We start from the raw sequence: 23497 nt of genomic DNA, 5'->3' as shown, positions 1-23497 counted from the left end.
GAAGGTGCCACTCACAAAACGAGATCAATAATTAACTATTTTATGCTGTATAGTAGACTCGTGGACAAGTCGTTATTGGTCTGCCGAGGCGAGATAGTCGAGTTGTGGCGGTGCTCTCGAACTACTGGTTGCCGACTTCTACTCCCCATTAGATGAGACCGTAGTCGTGATAGCAGTTGTCTCGCGGGGCCAGCAGTCTCGCGAGAATACCGACTTGTCCACAAGTCTAGCTGTCTACAAGAAAAGCAAACACTTGTGGGATTTCAATATAAATATGTAGTTATAAAGGTCATTCTGATCAAGGGGTAATATTCACAATTTGTATTGTTCAATTGCTTTAAAGGAACGTTACAGAATTGGTGAGAACAAAAATCGTGAAGATCACAGATTTACATAAAACTTACACTGTCTAATGATGATGATGATAGAAAACATCCCTTGAAATGTTTCTGTCTGAAATGTCGTTTTTGATGAGAAATAAATAAAACCAATTTCCCGTTTGGAGTTTAGGCCTATCGCTTAGTGAGCGTGTTATTCTTCTTCTGTTTTTGGCATCGATGCAATGCAAAATGTGTACTCGGATTTTCACTATTTTCTCGTGACCCAGATGGCCGATCAATCTCAAACTTCTACAGGTTTGTCAGTTTATGTATATGGTGGATTACATGAAGTGCTTACACTGTCAGCAACTGTTTTGTAAGCAAAAACCAATTCTGTGATGTTCCTTTAAGTATGGCCTGATGGAAAATTCCTCTACGGGCCACCCACTTAATAATTATTTTTATGTTTGCTCATATTATTCACAAAAACTTAGAGTTAGTTGTATCACCGTAGTATTACTTTATATCACCGTACTGTTGATCCAATGTTCATTCATCGAAAACAAATTATTTGAACATGATCTGTAATATACAAATATTGACTGCTTCGAGGGCTATGGTTAAAACTATGACTCCCGAGGTGACACCCGGAGCGTTCTATTTTCCCGAGGCGAAGCCGAGGGAAAATAGAACGCTACGGGGATCACCGAGGGAGTCATTGTTTTAGCCATTGCACGAGTAAAAGCAGTCAATATTTGTTTTATAACACCCCAAACATTTCTTAATAATGTACTATTATTATTAAGTTACAGACCCGAATGCTACAATCCACGGACGACGCGAATACAGACTGAACAAACTGTTACTGTGCTGCATGTAGTGTCGTGCAATTCGAAATGGTTACAGACTATTAATTTATCATCCTCGTACACGCAACGGACGTCTGGGTAATGCACGCCGTGTGCTAGTCTTTGGACTAGCGCACGGCAAACCGACACACTATCACACGGCCGTCGTCTAGCAAAACTAAGACATGTCATGTGACGCGTTCTAAACCAATGAGCAGGGAGAATACTTGTAAGGGGTGTTATAATATTCCATATATTATCGATATTAAACATCCTATACTACAACACAGAATGAAGAAACTTTTTCTGGGTAATAAGGTAAAATAAGTTCGGCTGCTAAGCAGTTCATAGCCCACAAAGCATTGATGAAAACGTAAAGCCCAGGCCTCCTGATTTTAAAAATTTCCCCTGTAAGCATGCTGTTGATACTTCATGTATGTTTACTTGCATTTTCGTATTGATTCTGTATTTACTTGTTGTTGATAATAACATTTTCATAATTAAGTATTTCACATTTTGGTCTTTTTGGCCGCGATGGAATGATTCTTAATTAACCGGGGAAAAATAGTTAATTCTCCCCTTTACACTCGCCTGTTTCTTTTCATACCAACCTGTTACTTTTAGATTGGAATATTTGTTGGCCTGAAGAACATCTGTGGCATTGGGCAACACATGCAATGCATTGAATATCTTTAAGAATGTGAACGCACTAAGCTTTGGAATACGCGCAAGATAGCAAGTATCGAGATTGTTAAATTAATTATCAATCGATACTACACACAGCGCCCTCTGTGGTTTGAACTGGCAAAAACAAAATTGAGCTCGGATGCGTGATCCCTTTTCGAAACCATGGCTTGGACTTGGACTTCCGTTAAGGCTCCGTCTGCATGATTGATGACCGGTAATACGGAAAGCACACACTATTTTTCCAAACTAGTTGAGGGTGAAGCCCAAGCCCAAGCCAAAATCTCGATTTCGAAAAGGGCCATCGCCTTGCCATCTTTAAAGGGGGCAAATTGCCTTCAGGTCCGGTGCTTGGGTTATAAATGAAAATAAAAAATAATGAAATGAAAGTACATTTTAAAAGTAGAGTATACTGATTCACCAAATCCTTTGGAGTGTTATTAGATGTTCGGGCATTTTTGACGGAACAAAATGTTCTACTGATTGTACTTCAAGAGGAAAGTTCATGTATTTTAATCCACTGCACACTTATTACAAACAAACTGTTTGTGTTTGGTTATGAACAACTCTTAAGTAAAAGGAGCAGTTCCGAACAGCAAAGTTTTGAGATAATATTTGAAGGCAATGTGACGTTCCAAGGATGATAGTTACATACCGAGATCAATGAGCAAATCCTTAGGCATGGTTGTCGTATAACTCATTTTGGTACGCTTCGTTAACCACTGCTTCGTTAACCATTATAGGAGCAACGGCCTTTTCTTTTTTACAGAAACATGATGAACACGCATACACCCCTAAAATAAACAGGGCAAGCACCACACAACCTCCTACGACAATCAAAGCTATCATCCAATCTTCTAGCTGAATAGCTTCTGGGGTCGGGTCTGTAACCGGAGCTACGGGGATAGTCTCCCTCAACACGGCTTGTACAGCATTGGAGAATCCGGACGGGTTACCAGCATCATCGAAAGCTCGCAGGACGAATGCGTAAGAGACTACGTTGGCTCCCTCAGGTTTGGGAACGAGGATGGTGTATTCTTCCAGGGTACCGAAGTCAAGTGGGGCTGAGATGTTTCCATTGTGTATGTCGGTTGGGTTTAGAATACGATGAGACTCTGGAGACGAGTCATTCTGCCAAGCAAATATGGATTCGGCACGGACAATCTCGTAAAGAGACGCTGGAAAGCAAAAAATAGAAGAAACTTATTTTTTAGGCCAACATTTTCTAGTTATGTAACAAAAATGCATTTGTCAAAATGTCTTCCAAGCCATGCAGAAATATTTATCTGTTTTGTGTGTGTATTAACAGATCCATTTTAAACAGTGTTAAAAGTTATCATAACTGAAATGCAATTTAATCGATTTCTTGAAAAAATATATGCTTTTAAGGTCTATTTAAAATAAAGGGAGTTTTAATTTGTTCACGTTAAAAAAAAAAACATTGCCTCTACAAGAAATCTGAACAAAGAAACTGGTTTTCCTATCTGCGTTGTGTGTGTTTTTTGTACTTGAAGATGTAACATCTTTAAAGGAAGATTTATTGTTCATATTTATTTTCTTTTAGTATAATATTGGAATTGAATGTCTTCGGGTTACAGTTTTTTGGTAAACTTTTTTAATTCCAGGCATATTTCCCTGGTTTTTGCTTTGTTTTGATTATGTTTGTATTTTGTACGTGTTTTTAAGCCGAATAAATAATAATAGTAATAATAATAATAATAATAATATTGATAGTAATATATTACTCGCCACTATTTTATGGGTCACAATTTGGTTAACAACCACATGGAAAAACAGCCTTTGCCGTTTTACAGAAACATGATGTCAATGCGTAAAAAGTGCCAGCAACATACAGTTATCTCATGGATCAAAATTTGGACTTAATTTGTAATAAAACCCTTGATTTTAAGCTTGAGAGGTGACATAATTCCATCACATACCTGCCCCGTTATCCAGATCGTCCCCAGGTGCAGTCCAAACAAGTGTGACTATTCCACTCTCCCATGATGACCCCTTCACCCTGAGATCGAGGATATCACCCGGTGGGAAGACATCAGCACCGGGCAAGAACCCAACAGGCGTTTCGTCCACACGGCTGGATCCACCAGAAACGTCTCGGCTAAATATAGGTGCGGGTTGCCCTGTGGGCTCGCTGGGTTGGGCACCGGGTGGGGGAATCTGGACACCGCCTGAGGAATTAGAAATATCAGGTTCGAAATTACTCACAAAAAGGGGGTAATGATGATTCGGTAAACAAAATGGTACCTTATCCACTCTAAAATAATAATCAAAAAAATCCTTAAAACAAACTGTTATGGGGCCTGTTCCTTTTCTTTGTCAGAGTCATTCGGAGTCTGTGTTCAAAACTACCCAAAGATTTGTCGAAATTACGCTTAGTCTAAAGCTAAAATCCCGTACTTTAGCCAGTTTGCTTTCTATTCAAAACAGAAATACTGGGGTAAACTCCCTTTTCTCCAAAATTAAAATGTTCTGTGTTATGTCACTTGGAAGTATTTGAAACCCAATCTATTTGCTGAATGAAATCAAATTCTATTTGCTGAACCAGTCAACATATATATACTAACATTAAAAAATGATTTTGTTTCACAATTAATTATTTGTAAAACATTGCACTATACAGCTTTATGATTTGACCGCTTGGTGCGCTTTTAATAGGAGTGTTTTTCATCTTATTTTAACTGCAAACAATAAAAACACCCACGAAAACACGCAGTAAATTTGGTTCAAATACGCCCTCTAGCGCTCAAGTAAGGGAAAAGTAACACTTCAGAGGTGCAACATACTCCCTGTGCCAACGAAAATTCTGAAAAAAAATAAATTATACCACTTTCTTTTTTCTTCTTCAAAGACTGCCTAGAACTGATTGCTAGTCGATTGCTTCTTGTGACATGTCCCACAGTACTGGATATTGATATATCTTTACTGTAATGTATTCTTTAAAATTATAATGTATTTATTTGTTGATACTGTGCAAAATAAAATAAACCTTGAACCTTGAACCTTGAACCTTGAACTGACCTATTGCCGGGAGATTGAAGGCCTGGTCTGGATCCACGATTGGTCGAGCTTTTGAGAAAGGTATAGAATCAATGATAATGGCGTTTCCCATATCGTTATCCACGCTGATCTTGATGCCGTAGTAACCTACCCCGGTGAAGTCGGTAAAGAACCGGGAGTAAACTCCGTCGTTCTTGGTCACGTCAGCTCCTGTGAAAATAAATAGAGCAAGAACCGTCTATAATGCTACTCTCACACAGGGCCGAATATTTTTGCGAATATGAATATTTGAAATTCGCGATGAATTCGCCCAAAATTTGCGATTGGATAGTGAGTAATTATTTTCTCGGTCGCCCTCGGTCACCCCTCGACCTGTCCTTTACCAATATGTTACGAATTATTACGAAACAATGCTTGCCAACGCTTGCCAATGATTGCCAATGCCTTACAAATAGCTTATAAACGTTGACAACGCTTACGCACGCTATATACCAACGTTACCAATGGCTACCAATGCTTACGAAAATCTACGGCGAATGATCGTCTTCGCAACTTCCTGCGAATGCGATGCGATTTTGACGTGAATTTGACGTCACTCTGTTTTCGCAGCGATTTTCGCAAGAGAGTTGCCCACAGTTCAACCCCTGCGAAATGTGACGTCAACATTCGTATATCGCATTCGCATTCGCGAAGGAATTATGAACCGGGCTTTACTCTGCTTGTTTTTACTGCTGCTGCTACTGCTTTTGCAACACGTGGCTTGTAGTGGCCGAGCAGTAGAGTTCACCTGCAGACCCAAGCAATGGTATTGTCAGCAGCAAAGTTTGGGTTCGAATCCCGGTCGTGGGGCTTGAGCCCTTGAGCTTAAAATTATTGTTTGTTAAAATTATAACAGTATAGCCCAGTTCATACATGAACATTTGAACTGTGTTCAACTCTTGCGAAACATTCGCTTTAGCTAAAAAAATAACCATGTGACGTCATTCGCCACATTTGCAGGAAATAAGAACCGGGCTTTAAGGTATTTAGTTGTATTCATACCAGCTCCGTTGTCCAACAGTTGTATATCAATCGGATCGTAGCCAGCCGGTCTCTCGATGGTCGCCCAGACATTGGCGTAGATCATCGGGCTGAACCCCTGTCTGATCTCGGCAAACGCAGTCAGTGGCTCCCCGTTGGCAAAGTCCGTGATGGAGCCGCTCAACTCTGACGTCACGATAATGGGGTCAACGTCAGCACTCGCCGGATTTGACGAAATGGAGATTGCAATGTCTTGTGATAGAAATATCTTGTTGGTCACCCAAAACTCCCATGCTCCTGCCTGGGTGAGCCAAAAATAATGAGTTGTCAATTAACTTAACGAGTTGCCGTACACCATAAAACACAGCGAGGACCAACGAGATATGACCGGGATAGATGGCCCAGTTGGTAGGTGTCACGGAAATCTGTCAGCCGGAAATTCTGTCCCCTATATTGAAAACTAACGCGGGCAGAAGGAGGATGATTCAAACAAGGGTGCTATAAGAATATGTCTGTGCACAGTTCGCCACATGAGTAGACTTGATTCAGTCTTAGATTGCGGTTATTGTTCTGCATCTCAGCTTCGATCGTCCCCAGCGCCTTGCTTTATAAAAAAAAAACTGCGCTGGGATGGGCAAACGTATCATGCACGCTCATTGGTTTCATAATGCGCAGTCCCATCATGCATCACACTCACGCTGCGCCATATATGCACTGTATTCATGACGTACATCCTGAACAAGAATCTGTGCAACCGATTAGCCCATCCCAGCGGTACTGGATAGACTGGCCGCTTGGGCCGAGCGAACATCTCAGCCACGAAAAACGCCCCACATTATTAGCTAGAAAGTTGATCACAAGAGGGCGCTGTTTTTAGCGTCTAACAGCAGGACGACCAAAAAGCCATGATCGAAGACTTGGAACCAAGTCTACCACCATGGGGACAGAATCTTCTGTCACACAGGACATTCTGTCATCCTTCAGCGAACTGTGTACAAACTTTTTCTGACAGCGCCCTCTTTTGAATCCTCCTCCTCTTAGAGCCCATGATAATTTCCCATGGGGAAGATAACTTCCCATGGGGAAGAGAACCTCAGAGGCCAGGTTTTCGTAGGACACCGGTACGTTAACCCGATCGTCACAGGTTCAAATGCCGCTCTAGTAAATTTGTCTTGGTTCAACCCAAAATTCATTAAAAGGTCAGCTGCAATTGAGGAATTTAGATCGCTAGGTGGCAGTAGACAGGCCAGGTAAATTAATTGTTTTTACTGAAGTGCGCTTGCTCAGAGCTACGTTAACAACGGAAATTTAATTGGAAGTCTGCTGCCACCTAGCGTTCAAAAATCTCCCATTCACAAAATTTCCTATGGATATTGAATCTCACCTGTGCTGTTCCTTTGATCTGAACTGAGATAATCCTGAAGGATGTATCCACGCCATATCCTTCGTAAGACGAGTCGATCCTGCTTCCATTGGGTGTCCTGATCGTTACATCGATAGCTGCATCGACATAGAAATCAAACAAGAATACATGTAATTATCGTTATTCAATGCGTGCGCTCACCCTGGTATAATTCACGAGCTTCGAAGATTTTCAGGCTACCATGTTTTCAATAATACCCTTTTCGCTAACTGTTGTAAGGTGCATACTGGTCTAGCTAGCTAAACAAGTTTGATCGCTAGCTAAACCAACATGCACCTTATTCCAAGCCTTACGTGCGCGTACCGAGTATTTGTGATAAGGTTTATGATAGCGGTGTTTGGCGAGATGGCACCCTCTTGTGACGAGAGTCATGGGCATATATTAATAACAGAATAGTCTTGAACCACGGCTATACGCATTCGTGCGTGTCTACAGCATCGTAAACCCTTCTGGATGCCACGTTTGACTTGATTAAAAATGCTAACAATACAGTAATGTTTCTGCATGGACAGATTGGCTTCCAAGCAAAACTGTACTTTGTGGTGTATAAACTATTTTGTCACATAAGGATTCTTAGGAATTTGTAATGACAAGCGTAACACATAATACAACGATTGAGAACTGGAAAAGGTTTAGCTTACCCAAGCTGTTTCCATCGGTCCAGGAGAAACTAAACATTGTGTTGTTGCCCAGGGTGCTGTCCATATAAACACTTCCTTTTCTAGTTTCGTTTATCCCGAGTCTCCATGAGGTTACCATGAGCTGCCATAACAATCAAAACGTAAATGGAAAAAAATAATACGTGTTCAGAAAACAACACTTCTAGGTTAAATATTTCGGAACAAGGCGGAGAAATATGGATGTTCAGATACCAGTTGTTTAAGGAACATTATAGAATTGGTTTTTCTAACAAAACAGTTGCTGGCAGGCCACACATAAACTGACAAACCTGTATAAGTTTGAGATCGATCGGCCATCTGGGTCACGAGATAGTGAAAACAACTTTTGCATTGCATCGATGCCAACACAAAAATGACTAAAACGCTCACTGAGCGATGAACTCCAAACGCGAAGTTAGATTATTTATTTCTCATGAAAGGCCAAACAACTCGAGTTTTCTTTAATTGTTAACTTAATATTTATATCTAAAGATCTCAAACATGTTACCAACCTCCAGACGTTTTTCAGCATCGATGACGTCACCTCTCTCCATAGTTGCAGCGAAAGCTTCGTACAGAGTGTTAGAGCCATTGATGTTCGAGTAGTAGAAAGCGTTACCACCTGTTTGTCAACGTTTATAATTATGAAAATAAATTAAAGGCACTGGACACTATTGGTCATGACAGTTAGCATAAAAACGTACGTGTTAACGGTCAATGGAGAGCTGTTGATAGTATAAAACATTGTGAGAAACGGCTTCCTCTGAAGTAACGTAGTTTTCGAGAAAGAAGTAATTGTCCACTAAATGATTTGAATTTGATTTCGAGACCTCAGAGTTTGATTTTTAGGTCTCGAAATCAAGCATCTCAAAGCACACAACTTCGTTTGACAAGGGTGTTTTTTCTTCCATCTCGCAACTTTGACGACTAATTAAGTTCAAATTTTTACAGGTTTGTTATTTTATGCATATGTTGAGATACACTAAGTGAGAAGACTGGTCTTTAACAAATACAAATAGTGTCCAGGGGTCGATTTCACAAAGAGTTAGGACTAGTCCTAACTTTTAGGACTAGTCCTACGGGATATAAAAATTGCATGGATAGTCCTAAGTTAGGACGAGTAACTAGTCCTAACTCGAGATAAGACTAGTCCTAACTCTCTGTGAAATCTACCCCAGGGCCGTTAAAGTTTCAAGGTTTATAATTATAAAGGACAGGTAAGAATATAAAGACATCACTGTTAAGGTTAGGGTCACAATGGTGTGTCGCGGCCTAGTGGTTAAGAGCATCGGTGTCAAGCTCTAGTGTGACACATGTGTCCTTAAAGGCAGTGGACACTATTGGTAATTACTCAAAATAATTATTAGCATAAAACCTTACTTGGTATTGAGTAATGGGGAGAGGTTGATGGAATAAAACTTTGTGACAAACGGCTCCCACTGAAGTGCCATAGTTTTGGAGAAAGAAGTAATTTTCCACGAATTTGATTTTGAGACCTCAAGTTTAGAACTTGAGGTCTCGAAATCAACCATCTAAACGCAAACAGCTTCGTGTGACAAGGAGGTTTTCTTCTTTCATTATTATCTCGCAACTTTGATGACCGATTGAGCTCAAATTTTCACCGGTTTGTTATTTTATGCATGTGTTGAGATACACCAACTGTGAAGGCTAGTCTTTGACATTTACCAATAGTGTCCACTGTCTTTAAGCAAGACACTTAACCATGATACTTCGTCCTTCGGATGGGACGTGAAGCCTTTAGTCCCGTGTGTTGTGTAACGCACGTACAAAGAACCAAGTGCACTTATCGTAAAGAAAAGTGGTTTCCCAGGTGTTCCTGGTTTGATTGGCTGCATATTGCGTCACAGCACCTTGTAAACCTTGACGTGGTGCTATGTAAAAAGGAGTAAGTCTCATCATTCAACGTAGTCCCACATTATCTAGCAGGAAAATACTGAATTGTTGAAGCGCCTCGAGCGTCATTGAGCGTCATTGAGCGTCATTGGGCGTCATTGAGCGTCATTGAGCGTCATTGAGCGTCATTGGGTGACAGATTTGAAGTTCTTACCGGTATTTTCAGAGAGTGTGAACAGTTTAGAATCGGCTGCCTGCGTGAAGGCAAGTGTATCCACAATGACCCCTGACTCTGTGACGGTACCCATGACGTCATCAATGAAAGGGTATCCATTTTCTTGTCCGTCTGTGAGCAGGAGAATGATTCCTCCAGATGGGTCTCTGCCGTTTTGGGACAGCACCTAAACAGGAAATAGTGTTCTTATCAATCTATTTGCATAAATTAGCGTGATTAATAGATAAGCATAAATAGTATGAGTTGTGGAAGAAAAGAGCCAGTCACTGGTGTTGAGTCTAGGGCCCACATTCATAGAGCTGCTAAGCACAGAAACTTGGTTAGAATGAAATGTCTTCCTTGATCAAAATCAATTTTAATTTGTTGCATATGCTTGTTGATTGTATTAAACACGCTTAATCCTGAAAATCACGTGGAAATTTGGTTAGTAATCATGTTGTTGTTTTTTAAGGAAGAAATCTCATGCAAAGCAAATGTTTATGATAAGCAGCTCAGTGGAGTTGGGCCCAGAGAATATTAGACTTATAAACACAAAGGATAAACCTTCGTTTGGAAGGTTTGCTATTTTCTCAACAAGTAAAGGCACTGTATTCAGCCGCAACTTTAACATTATTGCACATGCGGCTTTAAAGGCAGTGGACACAATAATGGTCTCAAAATAATTATTAGCATAAAACCTTATGTTGGTAATGAGTAACGTATAGTAAAAAACATTGTAAGAAACGGCTCCCACTGAAGTGACGTAGTTTTCGAGAAAGAAGTCATTTCCCCGAATTTGAATTCGAGACCTCAAGTTTAGAATTTGAGGTCTCGAAATCAAGCATCTGAAAGCACACAACAACGTGTAACAAGAGCGTTTTTTCTTTCATTATTCTCTCGCAACTTCGATGGCCGATTGAGCTCAAATGTTCACAAGTTTTTAATATTGTATGCCTATGTTGAGAAACACCGAGTGAGAAGACTGGTCTTTGACAGCAATTTAGGGTTTAAACCACAGCCAATAATAAATAAGGTATACATCCCGATGTTGTTTTTTGTCTCAGATTTCCAGATTTCGGCTGCCAGAAATTTGTTTAGTATAATGGATTATCCAAGGTTGTCTAACCTCTATGGCTCTGAGAAGTCCGCCACCGATGCCAGTGCCGCCTCCGGGAGGATCCGGAAGGGATTGTAAAAGAGCCTGGCGGTCATCATCGCTGGTGACAAACGTCAAGTCGCTGAGGACGTAAGCTGCAGATGAGAATTCGACGAGGCCAATGTAGCTTCCATCAATCACGATAGACGAGATGTAGTTGGCGGTAGAACTAATCATCTTATTGAACCTGTTGTCTGACTGTAAGGAGATTAAATCAAATAAAGTAAAATTCATAAATACCCCAGACAGTTTCGCTATTCCAATTGGTGGAGAGCGCGTCACGTGGGTGTGTATAAACCTTTGTTTATGACCGGTAAAAAGTGTTGAAACAGTTGTGCCACATCATACGATACGCGCGACACGCACAGCATTCCCTTATAAGGAGTTGTTTATACCTGTGGGCGGCGGAGGGCTTTACCATTTCATAGCTGGAGGGGTGTTGTGTTGAAAGAAATCATTTAACAGTTATAATTTTTGAATTTAGTTTACTTTTTGACCGAGAAGTGATGATGTTTTTGACCGAAAAGGTATTTATGAATGGGAATCAAAGTAAACCCGCCTTGGCCTGGTTCTTTATAATTATCAAGAAAATTAAAATTATCAAGAACCAGGCCTCGATTGGATTAAACCACTAGTTAAAAACCTCTTCACCACACATTGATTCCCAATATTTAACCATTGGAACATTGTTGCTATAGTGTCTTACGTCGACGAATTCTGGTCATTACACACTGCAAAAAGTGGGGTGTCAAATTGATTCTCTTGGGATCTATAACAACGACACGGTGTTAATTTCACCAACGATATAAACATGGAGATAAATAACACCAAAAATTGTTGTGTTGTCACCTAAAAGATACCAGGAAGAATAAATTTAACATCCCAGTCTTTGCAGCGCAGGGCCCGATTTCATAAAAATGTTTCACAGAAAATATTGAGAATATCAATTGCCAAGTAAAATTTTTGTCGGGGCACAAACTACAACAATGCAAAATTGTAAATTGATTCTGCAAAGCAATACTCTTCTGTGTTTGGGCGAGTTTTAAGTGCTTTCAGGCTTTACGAAACTGTAGTGCCATGATCATTACCAAAGTAGCCCCCTTGCATTGACCCCCATGTTCAGGTTAAAAGATTGAAACAAGCAAGCGTGTACACGCTGGGACAACTATCAGCCAATGAAAAGGTGAGCCCTCAGCCTGAACATCTCACTCACACTTCGAGGCTCATGAATTACGCCCAGCTACGCATGAGATCTGCCGTTGAGCCAACGTCTTCCATAATCGCCTTTGACCTCTAATCATTTCACATGGCATTCATCATGGTTCTGAAGATTCGCAGTTAAATCCGACGTACCTAAACCAATATTGTGTGCGTTCGATTAGCTTCCCTGGGTCGACCCGGTCTGTCCCCGGTGCGTTGGAATAGCTTTTACGTCATTCCAGGGGTTCACCAAGGTCAGCCCCCATTGGCCTGCTTGTGCGTGGGTCACTTTGGGGCTGGCCCCAGGTGCATGACGTCGCCACGAGAGGGCGAGTGTGACCGTTCGATTAGCTCTTGTCAGGGGCTCACCGAGTAAGCACCGCGGGGTCGACCCATGGAAGCTAATCGAACGCATCCAATATGTCCTTACCTTAAAGGACAGGGGATCGGTATAGGTTTCCAATTACAGTTTTTGTTCAACTCGATTGATCTGGCCAAACTTACCCCCATGCTACCCGATGTGTCCATCAGCACCACCACGCTGACGTCACGGTGCTGTACCATCTTGAAGTTTGGTACCAAGTCTTCTTCAGTCAGATCTATTGGTGGATTCCTGCCACCTGACAAGAACATAACAGTGTGAATAAGTGAAGGAATAGTGTAACAATGTTTAAGTCCTAGTTATCCATAAACCAGTATGGCTATAAAGGACATAGAACGTATACATGTATATTGACGTCATAAATCATGATCTGTGCCCCAAATAGCAAGTGTTTGCATTGATACTTGTCATAAAAACTCACGTGTTCTAACGTGAATATTGCCAAAATTATTCACGCAAATTGTTGTGGTTTTGGGCTCAAATTCCTGATAATTTATCTAAATATTAACGTAAATATGTATGTGCTATGTCTCTTTATAGTTATCATAATAAACACACTAGACAACCAACCTGTGGTGATCAATTTCTCAAGTACCAAGTGTTTGTGTACGTTTTATACGAAAGGTGGTCGCAAATGGGAATTGAAACAGAGCAGTGGTGACAAAGTCTTAAACGATTGCTTAAAACTTTGTAGTTGTATGTACGATAAAAAAACAAAACCAGCTTCGCTCTTTTATTGCACAACTCTGTCTGTTTTAAATTGCAGTTTTATATTTTATTCCCTAAATGTCGATTCGTTTCAGGTTTTGGGCAAACAAGAGGTCGTGTTTGTTATACGCACCTTTAAAATCTTCATGTTCCTGCAGCACTTCCCAGTTACTCCTACTGTCGCAGAGACGGTTGTGTTTGTTGGGTGCGTCGCGGTTGTGGAAATTTGAGTTGTCCTGTCCATCGTCGTCACAGAAATATTTTATCTTGAAATAAACACAATAAGTTTAACTTTCCAATTTGTTCGACAGACTCTTTTGTCCGACCCACTGTGTTAGAAAAACCATTGTGTTCGACCACTGTCAGACATACGTCATCGGTAAGTAAAGGCGCAATCCCCCATGCGTGATACACTGATTAGTGCACCGAAACCTGACCATTAAATCGGTAGATCAAAAACTGTCGTCTCCATTAAATCGGTAGATCAAAATCTGATTCAAGCCATGCTATGCCACACCCCTGATTGGCACGAATTGTATACACTTATGGTGCACTGCAGCCAGTAGACCGTCGAGTTTAATATGTTGACAATGGCTGCAAATAAAAATAAAAGTACACCTCTAGAACCTTAAATCGCCTAACCAACATTTGTCTTACTTACGGGATCGAGGGAGTACGCACTGTACATTATGGACGAGGTGACAGAATCTTGCTTCGTCAGTATGTAATACACGCATCCATCCTCGTACCCAATGTTCGGGTTTCCCACGCATTCACGATAAGTAAACTTCTTCGGATCGAAAATCAAATTCATGGCTTTGTAGTCATACGAGCACCTGTGTATGTAATAATATTATGTTAAAGGGTTGTTATACCTTTTGTAGATCAATAATGTGGCCATGACGTGGATACCTACTCACTGTGAATGAAGATGTATGCAGTATAAGTTAGTAGAAGTTTCAGCTTCATTGGTCGTAAAGTCTTAGAGAAAAACAGTGAAAATCCTATAGCAATGTTTCAAGAAGCAATTAAATCTGTTGTAGGGCCTATATGCTAAAAAAAAAACAGTCGTCTCACATAATATGAACATTATTTTCCTAATTTTTTTAACTCATTTCTAAAAAAATAAAGAACTTCAGCTAATAATATTCTAAGGAATGCTTTCCACCATCACTATCTTTAAACCGTGTAAATTTAATGTAAATCAGTGAACTATTTTGTTTTGTTTCGTACAAAAAAAACTTCAAAGGGCCTTATTGCATTAAAATCTTGTAAATTGATTTTGTTTGTAAGTTGCTCCTTATCCTTTTAGAATGAGCTGTCGCCATGAACAAACACAGCTACTGTGTGTTTAAGCTAGGGAGTGGTGATTAAACATATTTAAATTTGCCTCTTGAAACACAATAGGCTGGGCATCCACCATTTTGTGTAAACGACAGTGTGGTTTCTACAAAATGGCGGACATTTATCTGTCACAAAACAAAACAAAAAACAATGAATTTCATATAGTGAAACATTTTATTCTACTTTTAAAATAACTTCTCAACCATATTCATTTCAACAAGCGCTTTTTGGATGCCGAAGCACAAAATCCAGCTTCCCTTTAAGAAAATTTGCTGTTACTATTAAAAAAGGGTATTTTGTTCAGACAGAAATAATTTTAATGTAAAGAAGACTTTGGTCTGATGAAGTGTTTACATTGTTTTGAAGGGCTGTGGGTAGAATATTATAATCCGGTCTCATGAAGCGTCACTTGATATAGGGAAAGCTACAGCGTCTATGAAACAGCTGGGAATTCACAGATAACTTGTATGTAATCCATGAGTACCATGAAACATTAATTGTGCCAATATAAGGGGGTGACAATGATTATCCGAGTCAACCCCTCCGGAAGCTCCACAGTTCCCCGCCTTTTATACGTTGTAAAATCTCATCATAAATACCTCAGACAGTTTCGCTATATTGGTGGAGAGTGCGTCACGTTGGTGTGTATAAACCTTTGTTTATGACCAGTAAAAAGTGTTGAAACATAGGCGTGACACGCGAGTTTGCACCTGTTCTTATAACACAGTTTCTTCATTTCTATTGGTCGAGAGCAACCACCGAGACAGTTGTGCCACATCACGCGATACGCGCGACGCGCACCGCATTCCCTTATAAGGAGTTGTTTACCCGAGGGCCTCGACTGGGCCTTACCATTTCATATGTTGTGTTGAAAGAAATCATTTAACAATTATAATTTTCCATTTATTTTACTTTTTGACAATAAGTGTTGATGTTTTTTGACCGAAAAGGTATTTATGAATGGGAATCAAAGTGTGTTGAATCGGTTTTCAACTAGTGGTTTAAACCCGCCGATGCCTGGTTCGTAATAATTTACCTCGACTTCGTCTCGGTAAAGTTATCAAGAACCAGGCCTCGTTGGAATTAAACCACAAGTTGAAAACCTCTTCACCACACATTGATACCCTTATTAAAATTTCATCAATTTAAAGGCACAGGGTGGATTTCACAAAGAATTGGGACTATTCTTATCTCGAGTAAGGACGAGTACTAGTCCTATCTTAAGACTAGCTGTACGTTGTTGATATCTCTTTAGGACCAGTCCTAAGTTAGGACTAGTCCTAACTCTTTGTGAAATCGATCCCACCTTTGGTAATTGTCAAAGACCAGTCTTCTCACTTGTGTATCCCAACATATGGCTAAAATAACAAACCTGTGAAAATTTGGACTCAATTTGTAGTTGGAGTTGCAAGGGGAATATGGTGAAAAAAAACACCTTTGTTCCACAAATTCGTGAGATTTTAGGTACCTTAATGTGATTTTCAGGCCTGAAGTCTTTCAATACTTGAGTGATAAATTACCTCTTTATAAATAAATTACCTTATTTTATAGAGGGAGCTGTTTCCATAACAAACTCTCCATAGCTCATTACTAAGTTGGTTTAAAGGCAGTGGACACTATTGGTAATTACCCAAAATAATTATTAGCATAAAACCTTTCTTGGTGACGAGTAACGGGGAGAAGTTGATGGTATAAAACATTGTGAGAAACGGCTCCCTCTGAAGTGCCATAGTTTTCGAGAAAGAAGTGATTTTCCACGTATTTGATTTCAAGACCTCAGATTTAGAACTTGAGGTCTCGAAATCCACCATCTAAACGCACACAACGTTGTGTGACAAGGGTTATTTTTTCTTTCATTTTTATCTCGCAACGTCGATGACCAATTGAGCTCAAATTTTCACAGGTTCGTTATTTTACGCATATGTTGAGATACTCCAACTGTGAAGGCTAGTTTTGACAATTACCAATAGTGTCCACTGGCTTTAATTCATGCTAACAATCATTTTGACTAATTGACCAGTGCCTTTGACACCCACCACATTCATTTTCGTCAATATGAATGATCCGTTGCATCAGCATTCATTCGTCAAAAAGGGGAAATTTAAATAATAACAGTAATCATTAACTGGTCTGAAAAAGACCATTACAATTCGTAAAAGCCAGCATTAAAGTTGCTGGCCAACTATTCAATTCAATTAATTTGTAAATTCAACTGAATAATTATAACTGTGAAAATGAAGTCCTGAATGTGTACAAAACAAATTTATTTTCATTACTTGTTTTGTGTGTTTGTTTGTTTTGTTTTTTCGTTTTCTTTTTTTTTAAGTTCACCCCAAACAAGGCGGCCATTCGTGGTAGGTAGCTATAATTTGTTTTTATCTTAGATAAAGAAACAACGAAGAAATGTAACGTTAATAATTATACTAAACTGAATGTGAAAAAAATACGAAATCATGAGTGTGTTAAAAACATCGAACGCAGTATTACATCACATAGTACTACATATTCCAAAGTTTGAATAAATTGGGGGACATTTCATGAACCAACTTGAAAATCAATCAATATTTGCTATAAATAAAAGAACAATTACCTTACCTGACTCCTTCGAATTGCTGTGTGTCTGGAGCGTAGTAAAATTCCTGATAATTGTCCGGGTCACCTACGGGATCTGGGTATTCATCGAACAGCCCCCAGCGAAGATGCCCCCACTCGTGGACTAGGATGCGTCCTGTATACACAAACCGAGAAATAATCCAGTGGATATCACAATGACTAAATAAGGTAGTGGCAGCACTTTAATAACATTAAGTAGGTGCTTACACTGGACCATATAGGTAATTACTCAAAATAGTTGTTAGCATATCAACGTAATGGTTAACGATCAATGGAAAGCTGATGAATTAAAACGGCTCCCTCTTCTGAAGTAATGTAGCTTTTGATAAAGAAGTAACTTTCCAGTAAAATATTTGAATTTGATTACGAGACCTCATAATTAGGTTTTGAGGTCCCGAAATCAAGCACCTGAAAGCACACAACTTCGTGCGACAAGGGTGTTTTTTCGACGACCAACAGGTTTGTTATTTTGTGCATATGTTGAGATACACCAACTGAGTAGACTGGTATTAAAGCCATTGGACCCTTTCGGTAAACAGTGTTGTCCAAGGCCCACACTTTGTGTACCACAACTTCTATATCAAATAACAAACCTGTGAAAATTTAGGCTCAATCGGTCATCGGAGTCGGGAGAAAACAACGGAAAAACCCACCCTTGTTTCTGCGCATTTCGCCGTGTCATGACATGTGTTTAAAATAAATCCGTAATTCTCGTTAACGAGAATTTATATTGTTTTGCTGTTTTCTCAAAAAGTAAAGCATTTCATGGAATAATATTTCAAGAGAAGTATTTCACCATTGCCTTCTGTAAACCCTGTAAGTTATTTGTAAATCTGTGAACTTTTATTTTTTTTTTCTGAACCGAAAGGGTCCAATGGCTTTTAGGTGTCCATTTTTTTTTAATGTACCTACCTAGTGGACCGTAGTACTGTTCTGTTATAGGATCTGTTAAAAATGCATCCATGAAGTGAATATGCACACCCTGTTTCCCACATCCCTGGTACTGCTTGGTATACGCCAGAGGAGCCCATCGTGGATTGGGTGGCGCCACAATGACGTCAGCATAATCAAACGTCACGTTGCCAGGCAACTCGTACTCTAGTTTAGGTGTCCATGTTTTCGGCACCAGGATTGTCACCTCTTTGAAGTAGGCTCGTTTTCTTGTCGCTTCGTAAAGATACTTCGAGGCTTCGATGAACATGTCCTGAAATTTCAGGCATAAGAGCATGTTAAGATAATCTGCGTATAGGGGAGTTCACTCTTTAAAGACACTAGACACTATTGCTAATTGTCAAAGACCAGTCTTCTCACTTGGTGTAACATAAGCATAAAATAACAAACCTTTAAAAAACATTTGAACTCAATTGGTCGTTGAAACTGCGAGATAATAATGGAAGAAAAACAGCCTTGTCACAGGAAGTTGCGTGCTTTCAGATGCTTGATTTCGTGACCTTAAAATCTGATTCTGAGGTCTCGAAATAAAATTCAAATATTTTAGTGGAAAATTACTTCTTTCTCGAAAACTTCAGAGTGGGCCGTTTCTTACAATGTGTTATACTATCAACAGCTCTCCATTGTGTTACACGATCAACAGCTCACCAAGTTCACCAAGTAAGTTTTTATGCTTACAATTGTTTTGAGTAATTACACAGAGTGTCCAGGGCCTTTAACAACATATACAAGTTTAACCTTCAAACTCACTATATAAGCTGGTTGTTCAATTATTCAATGCTTTTTACAATAGCCTATTGTTTTCATTAAAGCTTACGGGCCGTCTAGGTAACAACATAATGCAGACAAAATAATATAAAGAAGTGTAGTATAGAAGTCATATTTGAAAGTTTTAACTGAATACAGTGTTAACTTCGTGAGAAACAAAATGCAAACCATTTACGTAGGCTACGGTTTGTTGTGTTATATTACATTTTTATTGTGTTTTATTCACTGTGCACCATTTATTACCTTTTCCCGATTCCTTTGGGGGTGACCCAAATAAATAACATTCGGATGGGATTCGATTCCACGACCATTGCCGTTTTTAGAGCAGATGGATTACCACAATACCACAAAGATTTCCCGGTAGCTAGGGGCTAATATGTTAGTCTTGGTGCAAGACGTTTCACGTTTCCCTTTCACGCACACCGCGGCCAGGTCACCGACAGCGCGCGCACCGACTCACCTGACTTTAGTCCACTCACCGCCCCGGAGAAACGGGGCGGTGAGTGGACTAAAGTCAGGTGAGTCGGTGCGCGCGCTGTCGGTGACCTGGCCGCGGTGTGCGTGAAACATTGTGACAAACGGCTCCCTCTGAAGTGCCATAGTTTCTGAGAAAGAAGTAATTTTCCATGAATTTGACTTCGAGACCTCAGATTTAGACCTCAGACCTTGAGGTCTCGAAATCAACCATCTAAATGCACACTACTTCGTGTGACTAGGGTGTTTTTCTCTTTCATTATTATCTCGCAAGTTCGATGATCGATTGAGCTCAAATTTTCACAGGTTTGATATTTTATGCATATGTTGAGATACACCAACTATGAAGGCTAGTCTTTGACAATTACCAATAGTGTCCACTGCCTTTAAAGGTAAGGTATACGTTTGGTAACCAATCTTAAAATGCATGGCAGCATCAATTCTTAGTTGGAAGACTACAGTAGCTTTCGATGGTATAAATCAATTTGATAATCATTTCTCTTCGAAGTAATGTGGTGATGTGAAAAATATAAATTTGAAACTTAAAAACGTTACTGTCAGTAACTTTTCTCAGATTGTGTATTCCTCTAAGGGATTGTTCTTTCTGCGTGATCATAGTCGATCCGGATTTTCGATGATATCTCAAATCTTTTGAAATGAAATTTTCACTATTTCGGAGACATCTACATTTGTATAGGAATTAAAAAATCGAACGATTTCACAAGAACAAAGGTACACTTTGTCTTTGAATAACATAATTGTAGATATATCTTTCTTCAGTTAGATTCTGGTTTTGGTTTTTAATTATACTGTACCGGGTGAGTAAAGCAAAAAACGCAATCATTGGATGGGAGATTTTTTTTAAACACATAAAATCTTAAACGAAGAAAATTCCATTTCTAAGTAGGTCATGGATTTACCTTTACAATATGAAAGAATGGGGATGATTAAAAGGCATCAAAGATAAATAGCTTTTCGATCGGACGGCATAAAAATGTTTCTGTCCAACTACTTTGCGCCATGTGTTTCATTTAATAGGAGAAAAGAAAGACATTGTTACCTACTCTCCTTAAATGAAACACATGACCCAAAAGACGTTGGATAGAAATGTTTGAAAAGATTAATCTGTGACCTACTTAGAAATGGACAGTATTTGTTCAAGATTTGTCTTGTTGTTAAAGTAATAGCTGTCACCCAGAATATAATATCTGCTTTACCTTTATTTGTTTTATCAAGTTTTCATCCTCAGCAACCTGGTTGTTAATTGCAACCACTACACCGGTGTAACTATTGTTAACGAACTGTATTGAAGATGGCCTGGTCAATGCGTCAACGTTTGAATGGACCAATAGGATGACCGCTACGGCCAGGATGGCTGAAGAGTGCTTCATTGTGTAGGCTGGAAGGAAGAAGAACATTATCAGCTGAAACTAGAACTTATAGTTTAACTTCCATACAACTTGAAGGAAAAAAGTAGACTCCGACGAAAATGAAATGTGGGAACTATGGGTCATTTTTGAGAGCGTAGCTTGGGCTTAAAAGTAGTGTGATTTAAAAAGCTGTGTTTTAAAAAGATAATATCATGGATTTAAGGTAAAAATTTAATTTTTAACCAGTTCAACATTCTGTCTGCTTGATTGAAGCTTCGTAAGGAACCTAAACCCGCGCCTGAGGCCATTGCCCCCATTTAATAGAGCTGCTCAATATACTACTACACCTCAACAAGTAATTTTTTAACGGGAAGCTTTCTACCAACATTATCTTCAAACTATGTAAGATTAATGTAGATCTGTCGTGGACGCTTGTGTTTTGTGTGGCACAAAAAGTACCAACATTTCTATAAATTTCTACATAAAGAGTCTATAATGTGTTCCAGACAGAACATAAAGACCACTTGGCATTTCACTCCATCTAGATTATGTTTCGCTCAATTTAAAGCAAAAATAAAACCAAAGCATTTCATAGACTCTTACCTGTCGTTTCAGATTGGTACCGACAGTGATCCGACCAGACACAGAATGCCCCCAAAGAGAAGAATGGTACAATGTGTATACGCGTCTGGGTCATGAAAATCAGATAATTAATCCAAACCTGCATTTCAAAATCCGGGCACCCCCCCCCCCCAATCGACCCCACACGGACGTCCGCTTCGGTATAGCTCCCTGACGTCTATTGATAACACCAACATCAATCTCACCGGGACGCAATTTATTTTTCTGCACTACGACTTTTAAGGATAGAAATGCTAGTGTGCATAAAATAAACTGCCACCTGGGCCCAACTTCATAGCGCTGTTTAGCAAAAGAATTGCTTACCATGAAATTTCCCCCTTGATAAAAACAGGATGACCAACCAATTGTCCAGGTGATTTTTTAGGATAAGCAAACAACAGCTAAATACCAGTAACAAGCAACATGAAACAACAGGAAATTTTGTTGGTAATCCCGTTTTTATCAAGGATGAAATTTCGTGCGAAGCAAATTTGTGTGCTTAGCAGCTCTATGAAATTAGGCCCTGGAAGTTTTCGTTTATTTCCAGTGAGACAAGAATAGACCGTTTTCATTTGTTGGTATAGCTTCTTTTATTGTTAAGTGAAAAGAACAGAAAATAAAAGGGATTCATAATAACCCAAACTCCCAAAAATTTGCAAAATTTAATTGGCACTTTGCGAACGTATGTACACTGATAAACAAACATAGACGAATAATAATCACATTTATACACCGACTAGAATTTTAAATGTGAGTGACACAAAGGAATTTCACAGAGTTATCAACAACGATCAATGACAAGTTTCCTTTCACTAAGAAGTTTTCATGTATTCGTTTTCTTTCCTTACTCATACAACAGATTTAACTCAATTCGTCACACAAGGTTGTAATTACAAGTACATGTATATGGTTGATAAGAGAAAAAAAATGACACTGTCCATGACTATGTTGTCATCTCTATAAATCATGTTTGAAGTCTTTCATGATATCAAATCATGACCCGAGATGATCTGAAGGGGAAATCTTCCTTAAACTGTTATTTGTAAACCATGATAATAAGGAGAATTTATACTGCGCAATATCCACCTAATAAGGTGCTCAAAGCGCATGAAAAGAAGAAGACAAAAGAAAAAACAAAAGAACGAAACAAACTACTGAAAAGCTGTTTGAAACAAATGAAATATCAATTTGTCTTTAAATGTGTCCACGGTGTTAATGATCCCGAATGTTTGAAGGCAACTGACTCTAAAGGAATGGTTCAGCATTTGCAAAGGAAATGGTACATTTAGTTGTATGGGAGTTGGAACCAGACTAAATTATAATATAAAAACACCTGATTAATCACCAAGGGGGTTTCCCTTAACAGTCGATATTGCACATTTTGAATGGATTACAAAAACCTTATACTTTGAACCCTCACCCTCCTAATGAATGTAAACTCAAAGTGTGTACATTATGTGATATCGATGGTGTAATGCGATAAGCATGTAGGTCCTTTTATTAAGTAAATAACTTTTCTCTCAATGGGTGATGGAGGGTATTGGATGGGGGTGGCTTTTTAAGCATTAACCTAAACCCAATCTTTCTGATTTACTCAACAAAATGACGCTAGACAATCTGCTGGTCTGAAATTCTGCGGTTTACAAATACTGATGGTAGAAAGCTTCCCATCAAGTAATATAAGTAATATATTAAAAATAATATAAGTCGTAGTGTTCTAGAAATTAGTAAAACGATTACAAAAAGGTTTTTTTTTAAAACACTTTGTCTTCCATTTTTTTTTTCAGCCATTATTATTGCTAATATTTTAGCAAGGCGGGAAGGGTAACTCAGGTGTTTAAAAAGTGAAGTTCGGTTTTAAATATTGAAG

General features: G+C 39.2%; 1 protein-coding gene across 1 annotated transcript; it reads right to left on the bottom strand.

Annotated features, from left to right (window-relative positions):
- Nucleotides 1–1341: 1341 nt before the first annotated feature.
- On the bottom strand, nucleotides 1342–21032 carry LOC117303884 (calcium-activated chloride channel regulator 1-like). Its single transcript, XM_033788316.1, has 15 exons — nucleotides 20854–21032; nucleotides 18356–18647; nucleotides 17426–17558; nucleotides 14148–14322; nucleotides 13620–13752; nucleotides 12901–13016; nucleotides 11167–11394; nucleotides 10041–10227; nucleotides 8485–8594; nucleotides 7955–8075; nucleotides 7275–7390; nucleotides 5912–6191; nucleotides 4892–5080; nucleotides 3793–4041; nucleotides 1342–3030 (listed from the first exon to the last, which is right to left on the bottom strand). The coding sequence occupies exons 1-15, from the start codon at nucleotides 21025–21027 to the stop codon at nucleotides 2528–2530; spliced, it is 3006 nt and encodes a 1001-aa protein (XP_033644207.1). The 5' UTR covers nucleotides 21028–21032; the 3' UTR covers nucleotides 1342–2527.
- Nucleotides 21033–23497: the final 2465 nt, after the last annotated feature.

The sequence above is a fragment of the Asterias rubens genome, chromosome 20, assembly GCF_902459465.1.
Source record: "Asterias rubens chromosome 20, eAstRub1.3, whole genome shotgun sequence".
Lineage (NCBI taxonomy): Eukaryota > Metazoa > Echinodermata > Asteroidea > Forcipulatida > Asteriidae > Asterias > Asterias rubens.
The sequence above is the reverse complement of the archived record's forward strand: the minus strand, read 5'-3'. Positions and strand labels throughout refer to the sequence as shown.